At 33.9% G+C, this 24174-nt stretch overlaps 1 protein-coding gene across 12 annotated transcripts in view; it reads right to left on the reverse strand.

Annotated features, from left to right (window-relative positions):
* LOC106881593 (protocadherin beta-15) overlaps positions 1 to 24174 on the reverse strand; it is a 319651-nt gene that overhangs the window by 38184 nt on the left and 257293 nt on the right. For all 12 annotated transcript variants that reach the window (XR_008265530.2, XR_016244292.1, XM_052973056.2 and 9 more), the window contains one exon: positions 13327 to 15800. Coding sequence is in view for 6 of the 12 variants with exons in the window: in XM_052973056.2 (XP_052829016.1) it covers positions 13327 to 15762 (2436 nt within the window). In the remaining 6 variants the exon portion in view is untranslated. Of the gene's footprint in view, positions 1 to 13326; positions 15801 to 24174 lie in introns of those variants that run through there.

The following is a 24174-nucleotide window of genomic DNA, read 5'->3' on the forward strand; positions in this document are numbered from 1 at the left end:
AGCATATACACAGAGGCACATATGCATTTCTGAGTGGGTTGCATGTGTTTTGCATATGTTGCTTATGTTTGTGTGTGCATGCACATGTGACTGTATTTGTCCCCTCCCACTGCTTGACAACTGATACTGGTTTCTTCTTATCCTCATAACTTAGAAGTACAGCAAAGGAGACTGAGAGAATAAGTAGACATTTCCCCCTCCCTCCTTGAGCGACAAAATAAACATCCCAGCAACAGCACTGTTCTCCTCCCATATAAATTATAACCACAGATGAAATTGGTTTCAAATTTTGGCGCAAAGCCAGCAATTTTGGGGGGAGGGTGTAAGTCAATTACATCGGCCCCAGTGTTCAACTGGTACTTATCTTATCGACTCTGAAAGGATGAAAGGCCAAGTCAACATTGCAGAATTTGAACCCAGAACACAAAGACAGATAAAATTCCACTTAGCTTTTTGTCTAGTGTGCTAACAATTCTGCCAGCTCACCACCTTATAACCACAGATAATATTATCAAACAGTTATTCTTATCAAATTTAGTAAGCCATAATTATAGTTGCAGGCATGGTTGGGTAGTAAGAAGTTTGCTTCCCCAAAACATGGTCTTGGGTTCAGTTCCCCTGCGTGGCACCTTGGGCAAGAGTCTTCTGTAACTTCAGGCAGCTCAAAGCTTTGTGAGTAGATTTGGTGGACAGAAACTGAAAGAAACCTACCACATGCATCAGAAAACTCGAAACATCAATGTCTGAGATTCCTGAGAGATGGTGACACTGAAGGAACTGGGTGTTTTCATGCCTTTTTACCATAAGAGAGATTTTTTCTCCACAGTAACTGGAGTGTATTTGGCTTTAGCAGTTGAAATATGTGACAAACATATTTTAACTAACCTAAATTCTGCTAATACCTAAACACTTCTTTGTGCCTATGCTCCGTTTATATAACACACACACACACACACACACACACACACACACACACACACACACACACACACACACACACACACACACACACATATTTACTTAATATGGTTGTGGTTATGGCTGGTCAGAGAGTGACCATTGATTTCACACCCACGAAGTTGGCCAACAAGTCTGATGAGTCACCTACACCGCTATGAACAGATATATAAATACATACATGCAGTAGCAATCATGCATACACAAATGTGCACACATGCATACATACACACAGGCATGTGTGAACTGACACACACATACATATGCACATATATATGCATGCATACACACACACACAGAAACAGAAAGATGGTCATGAGTGTACACATATAAATGTACGCATACACATATACACACACAAGCACACATACACATAAACACTCTCAAAGACACACACACAGAGAAAAGCATACATATAGAAACACACAAATACACAAAAACTAAGGGTCACTCTTACTGGCCATAACCAACAGCCTTTTAAGTATTACTGCTCTAAAATTTTTAGAGTGTCCTTCTTTTCAGATTTATGAACTACTGACCGAATATATATATATATATATATATATATATATATAAATAGAGAAAAGGATAAAGAGAACGATGGCAAAGTTAGAAATATATTTTATAGATAAAGTCTTACAGCTGTTTCAGGGAAAATCCAATGCATTCCTTCATCGGAGACAGAAATAGTAGAGGAATCGATTATTATATCTATAAGAGGAGAGTTAATCTTTGGGGTTGGTTAAATCCAATACCCTTCTTAACCTTATATATATATATATATATATATCTTTCGTGTTTGTTTTCCCACTACTGCTTCAGATATCAGCTGTTCGTTTACTTACATCGCCATTACTTAGCAGTTTGGCTAAAGAGACTGATAAAATAAGTACTAGACTTAGAAAGAAAATTAGGTACTTCTGTACTGGGATAAATTTGTTCAATTAAATCCTTCGAGGTGATGCCCCAGCTTGGCCATTGTTTAATGACTGAGATAAAAGAGATAAATACACTTAGGATATTGTTATATTCTTTGCTTAATATTACCAGCTGGCTAGTGTTATCTAAAAGGCTGTCTTAAAATGATCTCTATAAGTGACTCCCACTGGAAATATCTGTCAGACATAAGAAGCCATAGTAGTTATCAAGTTTTTAATGAAGAAGACACAAACAATTATCAAAATCATTGATAAATGACAGTTTTTGTGTATTTGTAAGTGTGTTTCTATATCTATGCTTTTCTGTGTGTGTGTGTGTGTGTGTCTTTGAGAGTGTTTATGTGTGTGTGTTTGCGTACATTTATGTGTGCTTGTGTGTGTATATGTGTATGCCTACATTTATATGTTCACACTCATGACCATCTTTCTGTTTCTGTGTGTGTGTGTGTGTGTATGCATGCATATATATGTGCGCATGTATATATGTGTGTGTGTGTCAGTCTGCACATGCCTGTGTGTATGTGTGAACATTTGTGTATGCATGATTGCTACTGCGTGTATGTATTTATATATCTGTATCTCTCTTACTCCCTCTCTCTCTCTATCTATCTATCTATCTGTACATCCTCCTTTCCATCTCTCTGTTTCTCTCTTTCTCTCTCTCTCTTTAATATATATGTGTGTGTGTGTGTGTGTTGATTGTTACTTCTTTGCAGATCATGATCATTTCCTTTTAATTATTTGTGTGTGTGTGTGCACCACTGCCAATATGTGCGTGTGCATATGTCTAAAAGTGATTCTGCATGTGTACATATAAGTAAGTATATGTGTACAGATATGTTTGTGTATGCTGTATATATAGGAAACAATGTGTACATCAACCATAACATGAAAATGCCACCTATAAGGACCATTGATTGGAAATAACAATCATGTGTATCTTACTGTTTAACCCAAGGTGATACCTTGGTTAAGCAGACTGATGATTAAAGGCATTCCAACCTTGATCACCCCATCGTGTATTCAGAAACAAGTATTTCTACTACAGTCACAAGACCTGAAATTTGGGTGGAAGGGGCTAGTCAGTAACATCATCCACAGTGCTAGACTCATACTTATTTCATCAACCCCAAAAGGATGAAAGGCAAAACCAACTTCAGTGAAATTTGAACCTAGAACATAAAACTGGAAGAAATGCCACTAAGCATTTTTTTCTGGGTGCTATTGATCCTGCCACCTCGCCACCTTAATGTATTCCATAAATAACATTGATTGAGAATAATAATGGATGGTGTGTGTGTGTGTATGGATTCTTTTTTCTACTGTTTCACAGAGGGAAAGGCAGATTCTGTGTAACCCCAAGCAGTTTTTATTTATATTTATTTTGTCAACCTCCAGAGCTAATGAGAAGAAAAGTGGAAAATGTCCCTCCAAAATGGAGGCCTGGTCTGAATGTTTGCAGTATTGCAAGCTCCACCAAAGGCTTTCAGTGATCAAGGATCATGTGATATATTGATCACATGATGGTGTTGGTCATGTAATTGCGTTTGATTATGTGATGTGTTGATCGTGTGATGACTGCACATTCATTTTATTACCCAAGGACTCACAGTGCCAAAAATCCTGAAATAATGACCATAAGGCTACTTATCTCCTCCAACCTCTGTAACAATTTTTCTGTATTTCAATGACCCTGAAAGGATTAAAAGTAAGGTTGGCCTTCGTAAGATTTGAACTAGGGATGCAAAGAGCCAGAATGGTTACTGCAAGACATTTCATTCTATGCTATAGCAATTCTGCCAATTCTTTGCATATGCATGTGTTGATGAATGCTGTTCTATACAGAAAATAGCTCCAGGAAGCCAGGGACTTGATTACAATTTTTAAGGCAGGTGGGTGATAAATTTATCCTTGGGTTGGGCACTAGTCTACTACTTGCAATGATTAATTATGCTCTGTCACCCCTACTCACATAGAAGCATTAGTCATATATGTACTCACACCCATGTATATTATCTCACTTACATACACATATTTACACACATGCATACACATACAGAGACAAATATGTATATATATATGCATACATAAACGTCCACATATACAGACACACACATACATACATAAGCACGCACACTTACACAAACACACACTCATACACACACATATATACTTCCATAACACACACACGTACGCACCCCCACCTACACACACGCACACACATGCACACACACAAAGAGAAAACTATGATTGCTTGCCCTGCTAGAAAGAGCAGCAAAATCTTTTTGGAATCTTGTCCAGCCATCTTAAATTTGGAAGGACACATATAATATGCAAAGGCTAGATTACCTTTGTTCAAAGATCTACTTGATCTAGGCTGGCTGGCCTGGGGCTTCATAGCAACAACAACAACAACAAAAAGCACACACATAAAAGAGTAGGTGCATCTGTATTACATGTCATCTACAGTTAATATATGCACATACATTCATGTGTAACAATACAGCCATATGCACATTAATGCCTGTGCACATGTACATTTGCATATCTACACACAGGCATGGTGATAGTGGTGGAGTTGGTCATTGTGGCAGTGGTGGTGGTAGTGGCTGTCACAGTGGTGGTGGTGGTGGTGGTGGTATTTGCGGTGGTGAAGATAGGAGGTAAATGATGAGTATGATGATGATCGTGAGGAGGAGTGGTAGTTAGATGTGTAAACAACAGTATTGAGTTGTTGGGTCACCACTTCATGAAGTGATATATGTGTGTTTGTATATGTGAGAGTGTGTGTGTGTGCGTGTGTGTGTGTGTGTGTAGGAGTTGCATATATAGTAAATATTTTAAATGTGTACATGTACGTATATGTGTGTGTATTTTTTTGAAGGATATGTGTATGTATGTACATATGCATACATGTATGTTTTGAAGTATCTGTTAGTATGAATGAAAACCATGCCCATAATCACATGCATACATGCATTCACATACATACATCCACAACATATTCCAAACAACATATGTGTAGATATATATGCATGTGAGCACATACATATGCACATGCACATATGCACACACACACCCACACACATAGATATACATAAACAAATATATACATAAGTATGCATACACTCAGTTTTGCCTGTGTGTGTGTGTGAGTGGGCATTAACAAATGGCCATACACACAACTATGTGTATGTTTGTGTACATGCATGTTGTGGATGTATATGTAGAAGTATAGATTTTTGTGTGAAATATGTATGTGTTTGCATTATTTATTAAAATCAAAATGATTCATGACAAATGGCCGTATGTTTTGCTCAGTAAAGGCTTTACGAACAAATGGAGAAATGAGATAGGTTATTGAATTTAAAGTTAAGGGATGTAATATTTGAGAAGAGGTGTTTTCTAAATATAGATAAAATTTCATATTTAACCAAAGTATGGTTTTGTGGTTAAGAAACTTGTTTCCCAACCATGTGATCTTGGGTTCAGTTCCACTACATAGCACCTCGAGCAGTAGGCACCTGAAATCACATGGCTGCAGAGCAAGCTTCTTAACTGCAGTTATGCTTGTGCTTATGATTAACATTATTAATTAACACTATTTAGACAATTATTATTAACCTTATTATTAACTTTCTACAGATTTCTTTCCACTCTCCTTACTGGTAGATTCTATACATTTGTGAAAAAACATTAAAACATTAAACAAACTCAATGGTAATTTTGCATTACACATGCAACTTGGTCTCTACAATTTACTGAGCTCCTTAATAACGATAATCCGTTCTACCAAAGGCACAAAGCCTTTACATCGATTCCAGTGTTTCACTGGTACTTAATTTATCAACCTCGAAAGGATGACAGGCAAAGTCAACCTCAGTAGAATTTGAACTCAGAACGTAGCACCGAGTGAAATACTACTAAGCATTTTGTCCAGTGTGCTAAAGTTTCTGCCAGCTCAATGCCTTCTTAATGATAATAATAATCCTTTCTACTTAAGGTACAAGGCCTGAAATTTGGTGTGGGTGGTGGCGACTAGTCAATTACATCGACCCCAGTGTTTCACTGGTGCATAATTTATCAATCCCAAACAAATGAAAAACAAAGTCAGCCTCAGTGGAATTTGAACTTAGAATGTAGCAATGGGCAAAATACTGCTAAGCATTTTATCTAGCATGCTAACAATTCTGCCAGCTTGCCTTAATAGTAATAACAATAATGGTTTCAAATTTTGGCATAAGGCCAGCAGTTTTTGAGGAGAGCAGTAAGTCAATTACATTGACCCAGTGTTGAACTGGTACTTATTTTATTGACCCTAAAAGGATGAAAGGTAAAGTCAAGCTCAACAGAATCTGAACTCAGTATATAAATACGAATGAAATGTCACTAATCATTTTTGTCTGGTGTACTAATAATTCTGCCAGAGTACTGCCTTACTAATCTATATACTATACTGGAGAAAGTTGCTTATTAATTAGGTATGAGACAATTATTAAAAGTACTAAAAGCAAGCAATTATTAAAGGGTGGAGTGTCTGGAAATATTTTTATAAATTCATGTTCTAGGAAATTTCCTATAAATTTCCTATAATTTCAATTTCTCAAGTTTATTGAATTTTTTTTAACTCCAATTTCTTGCAATTTTAAATATTCATTGCATTCACTGCGTCCAATTCTTAACAGATTTAAATATTCATTGCATTCACTGCGGAGTATTCCATTTTTATTTGCAAAGTCTCTCACTTTCTCTTTTAAGTTTTAATTTGTTATTTGGGAAACCAATAGTTTATTCAAGACCTTCCAAAAACTGAGCAAGTATAAAGATCATGAAATAGAAATTAGCAAAATGTGGAACCTGAAGACTAAAACAATACCTGTTGTCATAGGTGCCTGAGGAATGATAGCAAAAGGGGCTGGCTGCTACCTAGCTCAGATACCAGGAAACCCCAAAATGACAGAAATTCAAAAGATAATGCTCATGGGAACTGCCCATATTCTACGTAAAATACTGTCTATGTAATCTCAAATTTTAAAACAAACATACTTTTCTTATGGTTTCTTAAACATTCTCTAGAACAACACTATGTACAAAACCAAATATATGGCACCCTAGGCATAACACCAACATGAACTTCTAACTTGTTGTCTCTTGAGGTCTCTGGGTGAGACTTGGAGCCAATTTGTACAAATGCAAAGTAAAAGTCAAACATAAAATAATAGTAATAATAACGAAGCAAGAAGGTCAGATATGATCATAGAAAACAAAATAAACATTGAAGATCATAGATTTTGCAATTGCTTGTGATAGCAGAGTTGATACTAAAGAAATTGAAAAAATTTAGAAATATCAAAATCTATCCAGAGAACTGAGGAGACTTTGAGAGATCAAGACAACAATTATTCCTGTAGTAATTGGTGCACTTGGCACAACACTCAAAATGCTATCTAAAAGACTGAACGATACTGGAATTGAAACTACCATTTTCTACCTTCAGAAAAAGTACCATATTATATTCTGCAAGAATCTTAAGAAAGATTCTTGAGATTTGAGGAGACTTGTAGTCACTAAACCTCATGATAAAATACCTCCTAACTAAATTAGCATGCACTAGTGTAATAATAATAATAATAATAATAATAATGTCCTGATGCAGTACCAGGCAGTGCTCTTATGGCTTCTGATCTTAACTGATTGGAAGTGTTATCATGTACTTTGTTTTGTCTTGGTATAAAAGATAAGCTACAGCAAATATTCTGCTCAATACCACAGATCTGCTTGTCAGTTATTTGACCTTAACCAGTTGAGCATGTCCCTTAGTGGCTGACAATATGTACATCTCTGATCATGAGAAGAAGTAGTTGGGGAGCATCATAGCCATGTGTTGAAAGGAATTCTTTGGGGTTTGGATAATTCACTTTTGGAAATATCAGTGTTTTGTTCAACAACCTTAAACAACCCTTATTCAAGGACCTTATGAGCAGGATGGGCTTCTCGACCTGATGAAAATTCTAACTGGGCCCCACCCGCAAGGTCATGTACTATATATCTTGATATGAGATCATAATGTCATGCACATATGGTTGTGATGCATGTACCTTGTGTACCGTTATCAGATGGGTATACTGGGCTTCGTATATTTTACACCAGTGTCACTTTGATGGCATGCACTGCTCTCTCACTCATAATAAAAGCAATAATGATAAGTTTCAAATTTTGGCACAAACCAACAATTTCAGGGGAGCATTTAATCATTTGCCCTAACACCAGTGCACCACTGGTACTTATTTCATTATTTTATTAACCCTGGAAAGATGAACAATAAAGTTGCTCTCAGTAGGATTTAAACTTAGAATGTAAAGAGCTGGAACAAATACCACAAGGTACTTTTTCCCTGATACTCTTGATTCTGTCAATCCAACTACCTTTAAATAATAATAATAATAATAATAATAATAATAATGATAATAACAATAATAATAATAGTTTCAAATTGTGGCACAAGCCAGCATTTTTGAGGAAGGGGTTGATTCAATTACACCAACAGCAGTGCTCAACTGGTATTTATTTTATTATTTCATCAGCCCTTAAAGGATGTAAAACAATATTGACCTTGGTGGAATTTGAACTCACAGCATAAAGATGAACAAAATGCTGATAAACATTTTGTCTAGAACGGTAACAATTCCACCAGCCCACTGCATTATTATTATTATTATTATTGTAGTTGTTGTTGTTATTTATTATCATTATTATTATTATTATTATTATTATTGTTATCATCAATAATGATAATAAACGATGCTGCTGCTGCTGATGATGATGATATTTATGATGATAGTGGTAATGGTTATTGGGTATTGATTTCTGTGCATTTATTTATATTATATTTTATTTATATTTATGTATCATGTGATATGAAATATCACACAATATATTTGTCAGCTATGAGATATCCAAGCCCACATAGTAAAACAATGAAAACTCTGTATATGTGTGTGTGTGTGTACATACATACATACATATATATATGTAAGAATTTATGAAATGTTATAGATTTGAATTTGATGATAGGAATGTATGTATGGTTTAATAATATTGCTTTTAGTGTCACAACGGAATATCCCTGTCATACAGCATTTATAGACATATGTGATGATACAATATAATTATGTTTGCATATATATTAGCAAGAATACTGATGTGTCAATGGAGAAGTGATCGGTAACATCAGCATATCAGAAAATCAAGCCACAGTATTAGCTTTAGTTTTAAGTGAAAGTTGATAGGTTGGAAGAATTTAACCTGTGAATATTGGAAAATTTCATGCAGTGCTGATGAGTTCAATTACACCAAGTAACACACAATTTTTGTCCTTGAGTAGCAACTGTTATTTACTACCTGCTTATCCCTAGAAAGTATGAAAAATAGCTAATGTTTCCTTCAAAGTTTGCTTTTGTTACATTTATCCAAACCCCAAAGAATCCCTCTTAGCACATGGCTATGATGCTCCCCGACTACTCCTGTTCATGATCAGTGATGCACATATTGTCAGCCACAGAGGGATATGCTCAAGTGATTACAGTCAAGCAACTGACAAGCAAATCTGTGGTAATGAGCAGAATATTTGCAATAATGATATTTCTGCTTCTGCAACTCACCACTGAATTTGTCTGAAATGTAATGGAAATTAGATCAGTTTCAAAGCACTGATGCCCAAGAGACAAAGGCAAAGTTTGAAGGGAATAGTAGTTATTTCCTTTGATTCTCAATAGAAGCAATTAAGAAATAACACTGACTGAAGACAAAAATTAACAAAAGTTTTGTTAGACAGTGTTGTTGTGAAGAGTGGAGAAGCTTTTATTTCAGTACCTTACACTTCAACAGAGAATAAAAGGAGACAGAACGCTGCTCATCTAAGGGGAGGTAATTCCATACAAATCTTGCATCCTGATAGCTACTGTGTGCATGTGGCAATTTTTGCACCAGACCAACACAAGTTTAAAGAATGAATGAGTGGGGCTAGCTATGCACAAACTATGCCCACTATAATAATAAAATCCTGCTGTCTAGTGAGGGTACTTTATTGAGCATCTAAAAACTTTAACAGAAGATCTGCAGAAAGGTAGATATGTATATAACCGATATCTGGCACTCTCTATGGTTCCACAGATGCTGTGAATGTTTTGACTTGGCTTTCCTTCATGGCATATCCATGAGTGGTGATGCAGTATGTGTACTTGGGTTAGGCACTTGCTTCTGGAAACAACCAAAGCACAGCAGAAGAGGTTAAATTTCTGTCTCTACAATCGACCAATGACAAAAATGGCCAACTATTTCCCAATGCAATGAAGTGCAAAAACTTGAAATATTTTGATATCATCCCTTAAAACAAAGAGTAAAGAGAAAGTAAATCATTGTTAGTCTTTCTTTAATGCATGAGGGAAAATCATAACTCAAAATGTTTTGGTATGTTGCCAAACAACAAGATCTTGTCCATTTTTTGCTATTCTCTGATGGAGAGCAAAATCTGGAAACATTTTGATATCTTGTTATACAATAGGGAGTAAGAAAAGGCAAAAGTGCTGTCAGCCTTTTTCTACTCTCTAATGAAGAACAAGACTTGAAGCATTTCAGTATGTTTCACAGCAATTGTTAATAGAGAAAGATTAACCCTTTTGATACCAACTCACCTGGTGTTCTATGATACAAACATCCAGTTTTAAAGTAATTTAAATTTAAACCTTCCATTAAAATTACCTGGGAGAAATCAGGATAAACACAAGTTTATTAAGTGTTCCCTGATGATCTGTTGTTGTTGAGCATCTAAACACACTTGGAACACATTTCACGGCTCCAAACAACCATAATGGTGAAACGCACATAGGAAGTGTAATATAAACTTGTGTTTAACCTTATTCTTTCTACAATTTCTCTGTGGTTCATAACTAGTAATATTGATTTCACGTTTTGACTCAAGGCCAGCAATTTTGAAGGAATGTGTAAGTTGATTACATTGACTCCAGTGATCAACTGGTACTTATTTTATTGACTCTGAAAGAAGGAAAGGCAAAGTTGACTTTGGTGGAAGTTGAACTCAGAATGTAAAGACGGACAAAATGCCATTAGGTATTTTGCTTGGTGTTACCGGTTTCTGCCAGCTTGCTGTCTTATTCACCACTAGTAATGCTACTCAGTATAGAAGTTACTTAATAATTATAGAGGAAGCAGACTGGATTATGATAACCTACGTGGAGCTTTAAACATAACAGTAGCAGTTGTACATTTATTTGTATACAATTTGTACTATTTATATTTCATAATCAATTTGTATTCCAAACACCAATTTAATAATGGCAGAGATATTTTCCTAAATTCTTAGTTTCAAAATTAACTGAACTAACAAGAATATGATAGCAAAAGGTATTTTTGGTTTTACTCTACTTTCCTTTGAAGAGCTAGAACCCAAAACAGAATTTCCACTCATTACAGCAATCAAACTAATTAACATTCCACAAACTCATTTTTCATTAATTATAGCTGATCAAAACCCAACAAGTTTTCCAGATCTGGATGAAGAATTAGCTTTGTCAGCTCAGAGAAGATAAGTTCAAAGTTACAGCAAGTATTTTGATCTATCTCTAGTTAGAACTAATTATGTTATTTGATATCAGTTTACTTAACTATGACATATTGGTACAGAGTTCTTTGCAGGAAACGTTTGCTTGCAACAGACTAATAACCTATCCGGAGAATGTGAAGATTCACATTTTTCAATTTGCATTATGATGATAGTGATAACATGAAAAGCTTAATTCAATATTTAAATTACATAATTTATATCAGCTATCATCTACAATCAGGTGAAAATAAATTCAGTGCATAGCCAAGAGAATAAAATTAACTCAGATACATTAGTAAAATTAGTTCCCTATAATGAAAATCAAATGTTTTATTTTTGTTTGTTTGTTTTTATGATATCACAAGCATCGTCCTTGCTAAACAGAGACATATACTGCAAAATCCTGTTAACATGACTAAGTTTTTTTTTAAATATTTAAACATTATCATATTTGCAGTACTGTTCAAGACATGGGGAGAAGTGTTTAATAACTGGATACTGTCTAGCCTTTTAAAACAAACCATTAATAATTGAACTGGTATTAGCATCTACTTTTGATTAGATTAACTCAGGCATACAGAATAAGGTACCATATTGTTGTTGTGTAACCCCCATTTCAGTCCTGATCAAGTAAACTTAGGAAAGATATTTAATCCATGATCATCTTGCCTTTGAAGGAATATATATAATACAGTGTTTAATATGTCATTAATAGAGTGAGATTTAAGCCTTTAGAATGTAATCTGGATATATCCAACCCAAATATTCTACCTGTTTTATGTTTAAATTGTCCAGATCAAGCCTCTTGCACCTACCCTACAATGTCATTTGAAAAATAAACAATCGCATCATTGAAATCTCAAAGCTACAAGATAATGCATGTTTATGTTTAATTAAAAACAATGTGTATAATTAAGCATTACAATAGAGTAGTTGGTAACTTTTTTCCTTTAGTAGATCAAGAAACTAATCAAAGTCTCTTGCATTGTCTCACAGTTCAAGGGCACAGCACAACCCTTCCCTATTGGCTAAAAGATAAAAAGAAACAAAACATAGACTTAAACTCTTCCACTTCAGACATATATGCTAATACTGACAGCAGCAGTCATAAACTTATGACTCATTTAAACTTGTATAATCCAATACTGTAGCAGTTCAGCCATTTTGTTTCAACTGTTTGAATTGTTGTTGAATAAATTTTAAGATTTAAACTATGAAATATGACTTAAAAACAGGGAAAAAAAACCTGTCTTTGGTTAATTACATTCCTGTTCTGATATCACCTTCTGACTTTTGGGTATCTTCTTTCCACTGAATTCACTATATTGTTAGCATTCACACCAGATCTTGGTTTGAGGGTAAGTTCCTTCCTCTTGTCACCAGTGTCAGAGCCTTTGTGACAGAGTCATTGACCATATCTTTCACCGTTTGAATAATTCATAAAAATAAAAAGGAACGAAAAAGACAAGCGAAAATCTGGATGTGTGTTAATTATTATTATTTTTTTTTTTCTGTACAATTATGTAAGGATTACTGTAGTAGTGCACTTCAGATAATAACCATGGTTTTATTTTATTAGGCCATGACTACCGCATTTATGCATATTTGTGGGCAGTAATCTTTTTTTAGTAGTGTCTCAGGTTCTGAAAAATTTTCCAGGTTGTTGGGAATCAAAACTGTTATCAAAACCATATCAAAGTTATGGTAAAAGAAGAAAACTGACTTCTTCCACTGTAAGAAAGAAAATGGATTTTTTTAAATTTTTTTTTTTTACATATGAAAATAAATAAACTAAATAGAATTACTTACTTGTGTAGTATCATCAGCTGAAGATTTTAGCTGAATTGCCAAAGTAGAATCTCTCCAATTTTGTCCTGATTTATATCCTGAATAGAACCCTCTTTTTAATACTGATGATGTTTGGGGGTTTCTGCTGAGACTTGGATTGGTCTCCATGGCTACGGGGGCATCGTATTTGAGAGATATTTGTTCACAAATATCTTCTGAGTGTCTTCTCTCCCCGACTAAATCATTGTTTGCATCAATCCGGTAACCGTACTGGACCTCTCTTTGATTCTGTCTTTGAACAATGCAGACTATTATAGAGACTACAATAGCTGTAGATATTATCACAGCAGCTATTACAATTATTACTACTAAACTGATATGTATCATATCATCTGACTCAGTGTGTTGAGCTGTGTAAAGCTGAGAAGTGCTGTTGCTGACCGTTAGAGTCAGAAATACAGTAGTGGTTGCTGATAATACTGGAGTACCACTGTCTTTGACAACAAACTGAAGGTCATATGACCCAGCATCATTTTGGTAAACTGGACGAGAGAAAGACAATACTCCTGTATAAGGATTAATAATGAATAACTGTTTGTGGTTTCCTCCTATTATTTCATATCTGAGGAAAGCATTCACATGGCTGTCTCTGTCAGAAGCTCTTAATGTTGTGACGTCATTCTTACTCTGTGGATGGTAATGGACATCTATGTTAAAAGGGTTAACACTAGGAAATGTAAAATATGGTGCATTGTCATTTTTATCAATAACTTCAACAAGCACATTAGCAGTGCTGTTCAATGCAGGACTGCCATTGTCTGTAACTAAAATGTTGAACTCATAAATATCCTGCTGTTCATGGTCCAATGAATGAGTCGTTGAAATAAATCCAAAGTCAGAAATTTGAAAAGGAAGAATATCATTATGGCTGTGTAATAAAGAATAGGTCAGGTGACCTCCCTGTCCTAAATCAGGGTCAGTTGCATTAATATAACCAACTGGAAAGTTTTCTTTCTCGTTCTCATAGGTTAGAAATTTGAATGTATCTTTAGTAAATTGTGGCTGTACATCATTGACATCCATCACTTGGATTGAGAACCTTCTCTCTGTATGAAGAGAAGGTGAGCCTTCATCTTTACAAATAATTGAAAAGTCTATATACTCTTCAGTCTCTCTGTCGACGGAATTCTTGACAATAACTTTATATTTCTTTCTGCCAAGTTCTTGGAGTTGTATTTTATCATTCTGAAGATCACAAGAAACTTCTCCATTCAATCCAGCATCATTATCAGTAACCTTTACATAGGCAATGAAGCTGCCAACTTTGACCCCTTCAGAAATCACAGCTGAATTATCTTTTGATTTGGAAACAAATTTTACATCAATCCTTGGTGCATTATTCTGCTGGTTAATAATGTTTACATAAACCATTGCTATTGAATTTAAAGATGGTTCGCCCCCGTCTTTTGCTTCTACATATAATTTATATGTTTGTCTTCTCTTCAGTGGAATTTTCTTACTTAAAAAAAGCTCCCCAGTGACTTCATTGAGTTCAAAGTATGATTTTGCCAGATCTGTTGTTTCAGAATTTAAATAATATGAAACAGCACCGTTTTTATCTGTGTCTAAATCTTTGGCAGATAAAATAAGAATAGGAGATTCTATGTCATTTGCGTTTTCAACTGAGACATTGTAAATATTCTGAGAAAAGATAGGTGCATTATCATTCACATCTGTAACCGATATCTGAACATTTAAAATACCTTCCCTAGGGGGAGTTCCACCATCTTTAGCAATGACTTGTATTGTATAAACATCTTTCGTTTCTCTGTCAAGTTTGCTTTTGAGAATGATATCAAGTTTCTCAGTGCCAACCATTCTTTTCAAAACTGATAGCTCAAAAGGAGCATTTTCATCTTTTTGAAGAACATAAGTAATCTGAGAATTTAAAACTCCTACATCTTTATCAACAGCACTGGGAATAGATTTTGTAGTTCCTTTCCCATCTGTTTCGTCAAATTGGAGATTAATCATTTTATTTGGAAATATTGGCTCGTTATCATTAACATCTTCAACAATGATTTTGATTTCAATAATTTTCACAAATGATTCTTCATGTCGGACAGCAATTTCTATCATTCTAAAACATTCCCTTCTGTATTTACAAAGTGACTCTGAGTCCAAAGTTTTGCCGGTGTATAACTTCCCTATTTTGGAGACATTGAACAACTGAGCATTTCCAGTAAGACTTTCATGTAGTTGACTAAAAGTAATAAGATTATGGTCTTGTGGTGGAAAACTGTCCACAAATTTGGTATTGGCAGCAATATCTCCGACATAGGTACCGGGATTTTGTTCTTCTTGTACATGATAGGTGAGAACAACACCTAGGCTTGTATTTAAAATATATATTAATATAAATACTTCTATTTCTAAAAGTTTCTTACTCAGAGTCATTTCAAAATAATTTCATCCAAATATTATTGAGATTTTATCTGAAAATACAAAAAGAAAAGAAAAAAAAATCTTTGAAAAACATCATGCAATGACTTTGTGATAATCTATTTCTTTGAATTCCTTCTGCTGTACAATATACAATATTTATTGTGTTCTGTTAAAGACTGTGTAATACACTCTTTTCACTCTTTTCAATTAAAAGACAATGTGATTAAAAACAATGTGACAAAGAAAAAACAACATTATAAAAGACATTGTGATACATTGTTGTCTGTTGTTAATAAGAATGTGATATACTGCTAGATGTAAATACAGTATGATATGCTGTTCTAAATTATTATTATTATCATTATTATTATTATTATTGTTATTATTATTATTATTATTTACAATATAATATAATACAATATAATGTAATACAATATGATACAATATAATATAACATAGTATAATATCATATAATATAATACTCTAACATAATATGCTATTACTAGGTCCTGCCTGAGGAGTGTGGTCATGCTAGGGCAACTCATATGCAAATGCTAACTTTTACTATTAATGAGTGTTTGATGCTACTGCCCTCTGTTATTTTTCATACCATGATGTTGGTTCATCTGGGATTTTGGGTAGAAGAGTAGAACGTTCAGTTGTTTCTTGAATACATTTAGATTATATATACATATGCACACACACACACAGATAACTCTCTGTCTGTCTGTCTGTCTCTCTCTCTCTCTCTATGTATGTGTATATATATATATGTGTGTGTGTGTGTATGAATGTATGTATGTATATACTTGAGGAAACTAAGGACTAAATCTAATACTGTAAACTCCCCTTCACTTATATTTACATTATATATATATGTATATTATTATTATTACTTGTGTGTGTGTGTTTATATACATATATGTAAATGTATTTGAGTGTGATGACTCAATTACACACACTAATGTTTTTATCACTGTCCCTCTCTTTGATTTCTGGCCATGGCTCACCCCTTCTATCAAATACTTCCCTTCCTCTATTCTTTCTATTCCTTTTCTTTCCTTTCTTTCCCAACTCATCACTTCTCTTCCTCTTTTCTCTTTATCCTTTTTCCATTCACTTAATATGTATTCCTTTTCTCCCCTCCCCTTCCTATGACTGTATCATTCTTTCAGTGTTCTACTTGGTTATCACCGGAACAAAATGACCGACAAGAGTAGCATTAATTCTCCAGGTCATTCAATTTTTCCCAACCAATCAATGGGCCGATTGAGCAAACCAATCAATAACAAACCTATAATGACTACTGGAAACGGCCATAAGTTAAATTTACTACAATAAAGAAATATGTAATGATCATTATCTATGCCTCTCTCTCTTTCCTTTCCTGAGCGTCCGATAATACTATCCATATCACGTCCTCACTTTGTTGTTTTTTTGTTTTTTTGTTATTGTTTTTTTGAACTATATATATATAGATAGATAGATAGACAGTTTATAGTTTATGTGATTCTAGTATCATAGCTACTATATAAAGCTTTTCTATAAAACAATATATTGTTATAGTTGAAGTTATGATGACAGTGTACTGAAGTCTGTTAACTGAACAAGGTGATGAACTGACTCTACTAGTCATTCATCTTTCCAGAAGTAGTAGCCAAATATCCTTCAAATTACATTCCACTGTCATAGGTCTGATCAGTCTACTGACATGGAATTAAACAGCTACACAACATCTATAACAACTATGTGAATTTTCTTGCTTTTTTTCTGTTATGTTGTATGCATTATATGATATATGTATCTATAAAACTGTATATGATATTGCAATCTCCATTGAAGAGGACATGCCAAAGTGCTGTGTTAACGACTATGTATATATTTCTATCTATAAAACCCTGTGATGTACTAATAAAGACCACAATAATATTCTTCATTCTATTACAGAAAAAAAAGAAACTAACAATAATAAAAACAAATAGTATAAAACTAATAAAGTGGCCCTGCTCAGTCAATAGCTACCTGTTAAATTAATTCCTTATCACAACTTGGCTTTGCATTTGACTGTTTGAAGCAGGAAACTGCTCTCGAGGCTGATTTCTAAACAGGAATATGTAAACAAGAGGTCAAAAGGGGGGAAAATGGCATGGCATGGCATGGCGTAGTGAAACGGTAGAGAATTTCCTATGTCACATTCTGTTTGATTCCGACGAATCAAATCTGGAGAGAAGAAGAAATAAAAAGAATCAACATTCCCCCAGACAAGTCTCTTTACAAAGTGGAAATTATGAGTTGCATCCATTTTTAATTGAAAGTAACATTTGTATATCTTTATCCAGTAATTATGGAGGATACGTGCTGCCTTTGAAAAGTGGGGGGAAGGTTTTTATATATTTCCTGTACTTAAAGATAAACAGGTACTTAAAGGGGGATATCTTTAAAGGGAAAAATGTTCATTTATCTAGCTGCAACTGTTTCGGCATTGATGTCTGTATTTGCAAGTTACGGCTTACATTCAAAGGCACCCTTCAAAGAAATCAAACAGAAGCCAACATATATTTGTTGAAGATATCTTTCATTAAATGCCAAGCAAATCAGTAACTCTTACAGAATTTTGCTACAACTGCTGCGGCCACAACTTGTTCTTTCTTTCTTTCTTTTCTTTTCCTCTTTTCTTTTTTTTGTTTTTTTTTTTGTTATAGTTGTTGTCGTTTCTGATTTCATCATAGAAAGTGGTCGCCGTTTCCCGTTTGAGAATCAAAAATGTATCAAAAGAAAAACGACAGCCAAAATCGGAAGTATCACTTAATTAACCCTTAACCCTTTGAAATAACATATACAAATAAATAAATAAATAAATGAATAAAAACACCACCAGAACCACACAGTAAAAGACAAGAAATAAATAAAAAATTAGAAAGTAAACATGCTGGAGAGATATACGAACTTTTATTGATGTATTTAAAGTAAGATAAGTATTTATACGTGCATGTATGTAAATAGGTATGTATGTAAGTAAAATAAATATGAGGTATGTAAATATGTATGTATATTTTTTTATTTATGAAAGTAAATATATATAAAACTATGTATAAATGTAAATATGTATATATGCAAGTATGTTTATAAATATGCACTAATGTATGTTTGTAAATATGTATGCAGGTTCTAAGTGTGTGTGTGTGTATGTATTTATGAATACATGTATGTTTGCATGTAGATCTGTATGTGTATGTATGCATGCAGGTCAGTAAGTATGAATATATATATTATACATGTATGTATGTAGATGGCAGGTATTGCAGTTCTAATGATGATGATGATGCTTAGAAAGTAGTTGAAGGAAATAAGCTAATATATGACTTTCAGCTACTAAATGTAACAACAACAATAATAGTAACAACAACTGCACAAACAAACAAGGGTTGCTGCTGTATAGCAAAGACACAAGCAAGGAAGCAATTAAGCAAGCAAGCAAACAGTGAACAAGAAGGTGAAAATGTTAGCGAAAAGCAAAATTTTGTTTTAAAATAAATGTAAATGAGTGAATAAATAAATAAAAAAAATATATATATATATATACAAATAATTAAGTAAATTAAAAATGAAGAAATTATTATCATTATTATTATTATTATTATTATTATTATTATTATTATTATTATTATGTTCTTGTTGTTGTTGTCTTTTTCATTACTCATAGCTTTCTGACAAAGACAAGCAAATCTGCATGATTTTTGAAATAAATTTCCCAGGAAGCTTTCTCCTTGCTTCAACAGAAGTAAATTTTATCTTCAAACTAAATTTAATTATCAAGCAATAAATTCAATTATGTCGTTAATTATGAGAGCAAAATTTAATTTTTGCAAAATATTTTATCTCAAATTTTTAAAATAAATAAAGAAACTTATAGCAACTTTGCCAGTTTATTGATTTTCCAATAAATTTCGGTGAAAGAAAAGATAAGAAGCATTTTAACAGCACACAATGGAAAATTCAAATATTAATTGATAAATTAACCTAAATTATCTTTTGTTTACTTCTATTTACTTCTTTTTTGCTAAAAAAGACAAAAAAAAAACCAAACATATATGTTGAAAATGTAGCTTGGTATCAGGAAACACATGCCATACATACATACATATACACATATACAAATACACATGTATGTACATATACAGACACATCCTTACATATACGTACATTATATATATATATATATATATGCTTATATACATATATAACCACATAAACATACATGTAGCTACAAATTCGTACATACATAACTACATACATGCACACGCATATATATACAAACATATACATACACATTCCTACATACCTAACTACATACACACAAACACTTGCGCACGCACATATGACCATACACACCCATACATGCTTGTACACATATATAAAAATATGCATGCACATACACACACATACAGTCACATATCGAAACAAGCAGTGAATGCAGTGTTAGATCCAAGCATGCATGTATAGAAGAACTATTTTAACTTGTTTATATTCACAAATACACCTTTAGATTAGTAGAAAATAAAGATCTATATGCACATTCCTTGAAGTGCGCGTTGTGGTTGGAAATGATGGGAATGGTGGTTGACAGAGGGATGGCAATGAAGTGTTGATATGGTAGTGTAGTGGGCTGGAGTGAGACTTAGTCAGAAGGTAATTGACTGCACTAATGGACAAGACAGTCTGGTGGACAGTGTTGGTTGTATAAGGATGGCAGGAAAGATTGCAGAGGATAGTAAATGGATGCATACAGTATTCTTACATTTAAATGTATATAATTCCACATACATGCCCTATTATTTCGTACATAAATGGACATTCAAACATGACACACATTTGTTTATTCACATATAGCATACACACACACACACACACATAGTGTATGTGTATATATATATATATATATATATATATATATATATATATATATATATATATGTATGTATATAGATACAACACCCACACATATGATGGAGTTTCCCATTAACAACAGTATGTGAACATCTAGCTATTCAATCAGGTCAATGGAATTATTGAATTAGCATGTAAGTGGTCGAGTATCTCACAGATGTTTGCCACTAATTCTACATAGTTTCCACTTACCTATTTTCACTCACAAGCCTTGGATTCACCTAAAGCGAAGATGAAAGATGCTATGCAGTGGGATTGAACATGGCACCTTGTAATGATGATGATATTTTAAAAATTAAACTGTGACGTTAGTAATGATGTAATGGATATCTAAACTTTAGATATATATGTTGTCACTGGTTTCACTTCTAGTATTGCTGGTGATCCTTGACTCTTTTTCTATGGAAAACGATATATCCACTCAAAATTTCATCACTCTTAACAGCAGAAAGCTGTTTTATATACCAAACTATCTTTTGTTGAGGAATGTCATGTTTGAAACTATTTTCTGTTGCAGTATGTCAAGTTTATTTAGGCAACATGACTTGTAGAAAACACCAATTCTATTTTTCAGTAGAATATTTAACATCATAACTGGAGTAACCATAAAATTTAACTTCATAGTTAAAGGTTTAAGATAGTCACAACTGTTTACTAGAGCCAGCAAACCATCTGAGAAGCTTATGGGTTTCCAATTCATTGCAATTCAAATCTGCTTCATATACTGGCTACCACTGTATTACAGAAGCATTAAGTTCTTGAAAATCTTGTTGCAATGTATAATTCCATAACATGAAACCTATATTCACATCAACCTCTGTGCCACATAAGATGAAAGTCAATAATAAAAATAGGTTTCATATTACAGAATTCCATATTAAAGCAAGATTTTCAGGAATGCAATGCTTCCTCAAATCAGAGGATGCCTGCATTTCTGTTTTCTAGTGAGTTTGCTCAAAATGTTAGTATGTCTATCTGCTATTTCATTCTTGTAGATTGTGCTTTCTTTTCCAGTAGACTGAGTGAAGTTCTTGCACAACAGTTTTGGACTTTTAGAATTTGGTCCCTTAGGACTGGGCCTGCTCACTATTAAATTAAACCTTTCAAATTTCTAAATTATCCTAGATTTCTTCTGTGGCATTAAGTAAAAAGAAACAGGTTACTAATATATTGATGTTTCTATAGAGAAACAGTCATGAATTCTTGTGTTAAGGATTGTTGTTGCTGTTATTGAGCTCAAAGCCTATCCTGGTTGAACTAATCTATGAACAAAGGTGTTAAAGCCATAATGATTTATATTATCCAATGTACTTTTCCTTTATTTTAAGACAGTAGGGTGTGATTTGAGGGAGATTTAACAGTTATTTCAAGTGGCCACATAGGGGTCCAGTCTTTGGCCTGAACACAAAAGATTAAAATGAAGCAGAGTAGAATAAAAAGAATAGAGAGAAGATTGGTAAGAGGAGAGAGAGAGTAGAATGAAAAGAGGGAGAATGTAGAATGAAAAATGGAGAGGGAGAAAGTGTAGAAACCTTTTGAACTACCACTACTAGACAAAATTCCCCTTGCTGTCTAATTACAATAGCCTTGACTTTTTGGTTAAGCACATGATACAGTCTCACCTGATTGTCAGAGACTATTGTGATCTTTCACATGCCATATCCTCTCTATATGCCATCAGGAAAAAGCCTGATTTTATTCTACAAACATTTTTCTGGAGAGAGTGCTTTTATTTACAAGGAATATAACACAAAGCCCAGTCTTTGGTTGATCACACAGTACTCATAAGGATTGTCTACGTAGGCACAAGTCCATAAATTTGCAGTGAGGGATCATTAGTTGATTAAATCACCTGCGGTTCTTGATTGGTACTTTATTCTATTGAGCTTGGAAGGATGAAAGGTGAAGTGATCTCAGCAGAATTTGAATGACAATCATAAAGAGATGTAATTAAATACCATTTTGTTTGATATTCTCATAATTCTGCCAATCTACTGCACTAATTTAGTGTTTGTAGTGAAATGCAATATCACATGACTAGTCACATGACAAAGACTTGGTTGGCTTTCTGAAGTTTTGATCTTGAGTGGAGCAGAGCCTGCAGAAATTTATTTGAATCTTCTTTGTTTATATCCTCATCAAAGACGTCAATAGCCATGGTCTGTCTGGGTAATGTTTCCTCAACATGAGTTTGCATAATACCCTGATGTATAACTCATGGTGTACCTCTCACCAGAAGTCTTTAAAACTGGTATTCCACGTTTCAGTTACTGCATTTGTCGGTGTATAAGATACACCTCTTTTTTATAAGTATATTTTGTGGGAAAAACCCCCCAAAACAAACAAATGTTATGTTTCATCATACACTTATTGAAAGATATTTTGAAGTGTTTTGTATAGGAAAAATGTATGAGTCTGTTTACGTAAGTACAATGCTGTGTCAGTTTATTGGAATAAAGTATAAAAGCAAGTTTATCATATATAAATTATGTTGTACAAGTACCATATTTCAACTTTATCAACTTTCAGATCAATCATACAGTCATACTGTGGTCAAGAGAATTGCCATGCATGTTATAAAACTCATATTTTTGGTTATGATGTTTTGTGCTATCTGGTGGACATAAGTTCATCCATCTCCTGTAGGCTTGGGAATAGGGTGCAGAGGGTGAAAATGCACTCCTAGGATCTTTTGGTCAGGTAATGAAAATAATTTGGACATCCTTCTGAAAAACTTCATCACCAAAACAAATGAAAGAAGAAACATTTTTGGACTGATTTGATTCATGTACAAATATAAATTTTGGACATGGGTTTGCAACCCCTAAAGAGATTTCGTTCCTGCACATATGCTATCTTCCTAGTCTATGGCACCCACTCTCCCATCTGTAATATGACCATATTACTGGGTCATCCCATAAATAATGCCGCTTTTTCCAATTGCATGAACTAAAAGTTGGAGGGGGACGGGATTAACTACCTGCATCAATTTGCTACAAAAGCAGGTAGTAATTTTACCTTGTTCTTATTCTTAATGCAAGTTTTGAAGAGTTTAGTTCGATTTTAACAGTTACTTCTTCAAAGCTGTAATGGAAATGACAAAGGAGCATATTTGGCATATTTTGCTATATGAGATCAATAAAGGCAACAATGCAACAGAAGGTGTGAGGAATATTAATACCTTATATGGGGATCGGACACTAAGTGTAAGCCATTGTCAATGGTGGCACCAGAAATTCCAAGCTGAAAACTACAGCCTAGAAGACAAGCTTCATCCTGGAAGATTTGTAGAGCTCGATGAGGATGTCCTGCAAACCCTGGTGGAACAAAATCCCACCATAACTGTTGAGGAACTAGCAGAGAAGCTTGGATTTGGTTATTCAATCATTCATCGACACATGTGCCATTGAAAGAGTCAGAAAATTGGGTCAATGTGTTCCTCACAAACTTTCTGAGTCTAATCACATGCAGAGAGTG

The sequence above is a fragment of the Octopus bimaculoides genome, chromosome 14 (genome assembly GCF_046866305.1).
Source record: "Octopus bimaculoides isolate indiv1 chromosome 14, ASM4686630v1, whole genome shotgun sequence".
NCBI lineage: Eukaryota > Metazoa > Mollusca > Cephalopoda > Octopoda > Octopodidae > Octopus > Octopus bimaculoides.